The 6775-nt window shown below is 33.7% G+C and overlaps 1 protein-coding gene across 1 annotated transcript; it reads left to right on the top strand.

The window, feature by feature from the left end:
* The first annotated feature begins 257 nt into the window (after positions 1 to 257).
* Positions 258 to 5170, top strand: LOC145018527 (disease resistance protein RPV1-like). The gene is made up of 5 exons (XM_078976402.1): positions 258 to 351; positions 1299 to 1798; positions 2052 to 3150; positions 3243 to 3599; positions 3706 to 5170. The coding sequence occupies exons 2-5, from the start codon at positions 1320 to 1322 to the stop codon at positions 4948 to 4950; spliced, it is 3180 nt and encodes a 1059-aa protein (XP_078832528.1). The 5' UTR covers positions 258 to 351; positions 1299 to 1319; the 3' UTR covers positions 4951 to 5170.
* Positions 5171 to 6775: the final 1605 nt, after the last annotated feature.

Genomic DNA, 6775 nt, shown 5'->3' with positions numbered 1-6775 from the left:
TATAAATACAAGTGCAATTAAAAGATAAATAAAATTTTTAACACAATATTTTGAAAATACCTTTCTAAAACAGAAGCCCTTAGTTAAAAACTGTAATATGAGCTGGATTTTGATTTTTTATTGTAAAGTAGGCTCTCAAATGTTGTGGTGAGCACATGCAAAGAGAAAAGTCTTTTTCAAAGTCAAAAAAGAATTACGACAGTCGTCGATTTCCTTGACTTTCTTTGCTCTATATTTCTCCACTTTACTTCATCGATTGCTCTATATTCCTCTCCTCTGCAACACCAGCCCCAAATCGTCAGCCTCTGCAAAAGAAAGCAGCCCCAAATCTTCCCGCTCTCTCATTTTCCTGTAAGTAAAAATTTATAACTCTAACCTCGTTTTTTATACTCAGTGACTCTATCAATCTGTCACTTTCTTTGACTCTCTCAATCTTTCACAGTGACTGGTTTGTTATCGTGATTCAATTTATTTTGTTAATACTAATCTACTGCTACCATCTGCTATGTTAAAAATGTGTGTTAATTAATTATAAACGGTTGTGAATTTAATTAAACTTTCTAGTCTGTTCTTTTTGCAATAAAGAATGTGGTCAATATAATTACGTGATACTGGAAACACGTATGTGAAAAGGGTTGTTATTTGATTTTGATCAAATTATAGCCTTCTATGTGTTGAGATGTTAGGGTCACGCTCATTGGTTCTCTTTGACTCATTGTCTAATACTTATCTACAATTCACCATGGCTTGCTTCAAACAATATTTTGTAATGTATCTTGTAGTGTTTCGTGACCACACTATTTGATCGTGTCTCATATCATTTGTAGATTAATACTTATGTGTTAATATGATACATATCATTTATAGCTTATTTGACCCAAAAGGCCCTTATTATGGATGTTCTAACATATTTGTTCAAATTTGTTTATACTTATAAAATTAGTACCAGTGTTTTTATTTTCAAGTATAATGTTTAATAAAATGTGACCTTTTCATTGCAAGTAAACATCATTTTTGAAAAAATGTCAGAAGACATATACTTTGAAGAATTAATGAACTCAGACAATATACAACAATATATAACAGAAAGCATCGTAATTGCATTTTTTTTCATTAAATAAGAAATTTCATAGTCTTTTCTTTTATCAAAAGCTTTCTCCTAATTCCAAATTTTCTGCATACACGTTATCATTCAACCATTGTCTTCTAAATATACGATATTATATTCAGTTCATTTCGTACAATTGTCTTTGCATTTGTTTCTTATAAAATTCGCCAACAAACATTTGAATTTACAGGAGCCTGCGGTCATACCATCAATGGCATCTTCTTCAACTTCATCCGTTCACAAGAGCTTTAAGTATGATGTATTTTTGAGCTTTAGAGGTGAAGACACCCGTAAAAGCTTTATCGATCATCTTTATTATGCTCTTCAGCAGAAAAACATTTCCACTTATAAGGACGACGAGAGAATTGAAAAAGGGAAAAGGATCAGTGATGAGCTCATGGAATCCATTGAAGACTCAAAATTCTTCATCATTGTTTTCTCCAAGAAGTATGCGTCTTCATCTTGGTGCTTGAATGAGCTTGCAAAGATAATGGAGTGTCATAAGTCAACCGAGCATACTGTTTACCCCGTATTCTATGATGTGGAACCCTCTGAAATCCGCAATCAGACCAGGGCAGTCGGAGAAGCCTTTGCCAGACACAAAAAGGAAGAGGCTGCTGGGAAATGGAGAAAGGCTTTGAAAGAAGCAGCTGATGTGGCTGGTTGGGAGTTGAAGAACACTGCTGATGGGTAATTTTTATCATATCTCTACAATATTCTTTCGTTTTGTTTCTTTCTAATCTACGTTTACCTTGGATATAAAGGCCTCGTACATGCCTCTTATATTGGATTTTTAAATCCTAACTCAGTCCTTGAGTCTTATTAAAAGATTAAACATGAAATATGGTTATATTATGATGTTATTACCCCATCTGTATTTGTAAGTTTTAGATATGAAAGTAATTGCTTTATATGTGGCTTTTGAATCTTCTCTACTATACAGGCATGAAGCTAAATTCATTAGACAAATTGTTGAAAAGCTTTCACTAGAGTTACGTGCCATCAATGTCAGCATCGATAAAAACTTAGTAGGCATGGAGATTCGGATCAAGGATATTATATCATCTTTAGGAACTGCTTCTGATGGTGTTCACATGATCGGGATCTGGGGGATAGGAGGTGGTGGGAAGACAACTTTGGCCAGAGCCATTTTTGATAAAATATCATTTCAATTTGAAGGGAAAAGTTTTGTTGAGAATGTCAGGGAAGTTTCAAATGCACCTTTGTCTGGTTTAAAGCCATTACAAATTCAAATCCTTTCAAATGTCTTGAATAATCATGGCATCAACATAGGTAGTGTTTCCGAGGGGAAAAACATGATGTCTTGGATGATGGGTGGTAGAAAGACTCTTCTTGTTCTAGACGATGTGGATCATGTAGCCCAGCTTGAGGCATTAGCTGGTGACCGTAGTTGGTTTAAGCCGGGAAGTATAATTATCATTACAACTAGAGATGAGCAAGTGTTGGTAGCACATGGAGTGAAGTTGATTCATCATGTCAATCTGCTATCAGATAAGGAAGCAATTTGGCTCTTTAGTATGTATGCCTTTGGGAGAGATTTTCCATATCAAGAGTACGAAGAGCCATGTGGAAAAGTTGTATGTTATGCAGCTGGTCTTCCTTTAACAATCAAAGTTTTGGGTTCATTTCTCTGTGGTAAAAGTAAGCTTGAATGGGAAGATGCCCTAAATAGACTAAAAACAATTCCGTTACAGGAAACTCAGAAAAAGTTGGAACTAAGCTATATTGGTCTAGACGACGATTACAAGGAAATATTCCTAGATGTTGCAACCATACTGAAAGGTTGGCGGAAAGACTTTATAATTCAAGCACTTGAAAGCTGTGGATTTCATGCTAGAATTGGTTTAAGAGTTCTTGAGCAAAAGTCTCTCGTAACTATTGATAGTGAGCGTTTGGGCATGCATGATCATTTAGAAGAAATGGGCAGGAATATTGTTCGTCGTTCACATCCCGATATGCCTAACAAACATAGCAGATTGTGGGATACCAAGGAAATTGAAGATATATTGGCTAATGACTTGGTAAGGTTCTAGTTTATATCTAAGATGGAGAAACTAACACACATTTTCATTAGATTTTGACAAAATTCATTGTGATTACTTTTTGGTTACAGGGTACTGAAGCAACAAGGTGTGTGCAATTCTACCAGGGGAGACTCAGTCCACAAATTGTTATGGAAGGTCTTAGAAAGATGAAGGAATTGCGGTTTCTTGATGTGGAAAATCTTTTCTCGAGTTTGGAAGATAATAAAATCATGCCAAACTTTCTAAATGGTTTAGGATTTCTGTGTTGTAATTGGAGTTTTGATAAAGTCAGCCTCAGCCCATATTTTCCAGATGGTTTACGCTTTCTGCGTTGGACCAGTTACCCTTTTAGGTCTTTACCCCAAACATTTGAAGGAAGTAATCTTGTTGCTCTTGACATGACTAACAGTGATATGCTACAACTTTGGGAAGGGGGAGAAAGAAAGGTAGAATTGTGGTTGATTAATTGTTTTGCATAATGCGTTATAATGCTATAAATCCATTGCTTTGTTATTATACCAGTATTCATTTTGTTATTTTTCTTATGTTTAGGTTCTTAAACAGCTCAGATTCCTTGACCTCAGGGGTTGTTCAAGGCTGAGGAGCATTGACATTGGGCAGACTCCAAATCTCGAGATATTAACCATTACAAGATATGGTGGTTTGGTAGAACTTTACATGCCCTTTGAACGTCTAAAACTCAGATCCCTCGAACTTCATGGTGTAAAGTTGAGGACATTTGAACTTGGGCTGACCCCAAATCTCGAGAAGTTGTGGCTTGAAGGTGAAGGCGGTGAGTTGGAAGAACTTCATATGCCTGGTAAATGTCTAAATCTCAAATCCCTACATCTCACCCATTCAAAGTTGACGACCCTTGATATTGGGTTGACTCCAAACCTCGAGGATTTATATATTGGATATTGTAATGATTTAGAAGAACTTGAAAAGGCCAATAAATGTGTAAAGCTCAGATCCCTCAAGCTTTCTGGTTTAAAGCTGAGGACCTTTGACCTTGGGCCGAGTCCAAATCTTGAGAGGTTGAGTTTTTATGATTGCAAAGATTTGGAAGAATTCCACATCACCGAATGTCCAATACTGACAAGCATCAAGATTGGGCTTTCAAAGTTGAGGATCCTTGATCTAAGGCTTGTTCCCAATCTCAATAAATTGTTTCTTTTTGAATGCAAAGGTTTGGTAGATCTTCACATGCCCAGTAGATGTCTAAATCTCAGGTCCTTGAAAATCACTAATTCAAAGTTGAGGACCTTTGACATTGGGTTGGCTCCGATTCTCACGCATTTAAGTTTTACAAGTTGTTATGATTTGGAAGAACTTCATTTGGCCAATGAATGCCAAGAGCTTGAATCCATCACCATTACTCATTCAAAGTTGAGGATCCTTGACCTTGGGATGGCTCCAAATCTCAAGGAATTACATCTTAAAGAATGTTATAAACTGGTGCAACTTCACCCGCTCATTGGATGTCTAAAATATCTTGTCGACTTAGACTTGAGTGGCTCTTTCTGCTTTACGTATTTTTCATTTCACATAAAGGATAATACTTCTGGTAGAGTGAATGAATCACTTGAGGTTCGTCCTTTAGCTAACTTATATTTCACCCTAGGAAGTTGCCCATTTCACCTCGACTATCATTTGCCAGAGTTTGAGTTTACATGTTTTCATAAAGAAGATCTACCCTCATTGATTACAAGTATTGAGAAGCTTATTTGTGGAGATCCATGTACTTGCACAAGGCTTGAGACGTTTTCAAGTAGCATTTGTGAGTTACAACGTTAAAGAATGCTCAAACCCAAAGAAAGTATTCCAGAGGCATTCAAAGGAGATGAAGTGGTATTTTATGACTTGGCAGATACAAAAGTTGACATTTATTTTCCATGCATTGTAAAATGTCAAAATTCAACAATACATGTGGATGTTGAGCATATTATAGAATACGTAAAAACTATATTTCATTATTTTTAATTTTTCTGCAATTGAATTTCTATTTGTGTTACCACCGAATCCTAAGATTTGAATCATTTCCAACGATTACAAGTTCCAGTGACTTGGAAGCATTCAGAGCACAAGGCGATTTTCCTGACTGCTTTTGGCTCAAGTCATTCCATGTAATTGTGTCTTGTCTTTAGTATCTCGAGTTTCTTTAACCATCATTCTTGTCTTTGAATGAAACAGTTGCACATTTGGTCAAGTCAAGTACGAAGAAATGGGAAATTAGTGGGGTCTTGGATTGTGTCAATAGTTGGGTTTGAAAGCAATATATATATATATATATATATATATATATATATATATATATATATATATATATATATATATATATATATATATATATATATATGTTCAGGTTCATTTGAGACCATTCTAATTTTGTGAGACCGTGAGACCAAATCTAAAAATAATTTTAAAATGCAAAATAAATGGAAAAATCCAAAAAAAAAAAATTTAAATATTATTTTCGGAATTTGAATTAACTAAAAAAATTAAAAAAAAATCCTGTTTTTTTTTTAAAAATACATGAAATATTCTAAATAGAATATTACACTGACATATTCTAAAAAATAATTTTAAAATGCAAAATAAATGGAAAAATCTAAAAATTCTTTTTTTAAATATTATTTTCGGAAATTGAATTAACTAAAAAAAAATTAAAAAAATTAAAAAAAAAAATCATATTTTTTTTGAAAAATACATGAAATATTCTAAATAGAATATTACAATGTACATATTCTATAAATAATTTTAAAATGCAAAATAAATGGAAAAATCAAAAAATTCTTTTTTTAAATATTATTTTCGGAACTTAAATTAACTAAAAAAAATTAAAAATAAAAAATAAAAAATAAAAAAATGCGTCTCACGGTTTCACAAAATTAGGCCGTCTCACATGAACCTAACCCTATATATATATATATATATATATATATATATATATATATATATATATATATATATATATATATATATATATACATGTATTGTTGTTGCTAATCTGGATTCTACTCAATCAGAATGCAAAACGATCAAGTCTTAGAAGTGGAACGAATATACAACGAGGTTTGGAAGAAAGTGTATAAAAAGCAGAAAATCATCAAAATTTCATGAAATTTTGGCCCTCTGCCAGGGGTCTGTCTTAATTTGTTGTTACTTAGGCCATCTTCGGTGCATTGAACTCAAATGAGTTCAATGGATTGAACATGTACATTCCACTACCATACAATTTTACCTATTAAACTTTACACTCCATTAAACCCAATACAATTTAATGGATTGCCACATCATTTATGTGTGTGTGTGAGGAGAGAGAGTGTGGAGTTCAATGGGGATTGAACTCCCCATTGTATTGAGTGCCATGTCATTAACTCACAATGAGGATTTTGAGTTTAATGGGATTAAACTCCCCTTTCAACTCCCCATTAAACTACCATTAGAGATGGCCTTAGACTTGTACACAGTAAACGATACAAACTAATTCAAATAAAATTTAAATTTCTATTGAAAAGGGGTATCTACTACCACAAATTATGATTTTTGGTTGATTTCCATGTATCCAATCTCATCATTAACGCTCCCAAATGTAACACCCAGATTCTCATGTATGAAT

Source organism: Lactuca saligna, chromosome 9, assembly GCF_052625555.1.
Source record: "Lactuca saligna cultivar CGN05327 chromosome 9, ASM5262555v1, whole genome shotgun sequence".
NCBI classification, from domain to species: domain Eukaryota; kingdom Viridiplantae; phylum Streptophyta; class Magnoliopsida; order Asterales; family Asteraceae; genus Lactuca; species Lactuca saligna.
Note: the sequence above shows the minus strand (reverse complement) of the source record. Positions and strands in the feature narration are given on the sequence as shown.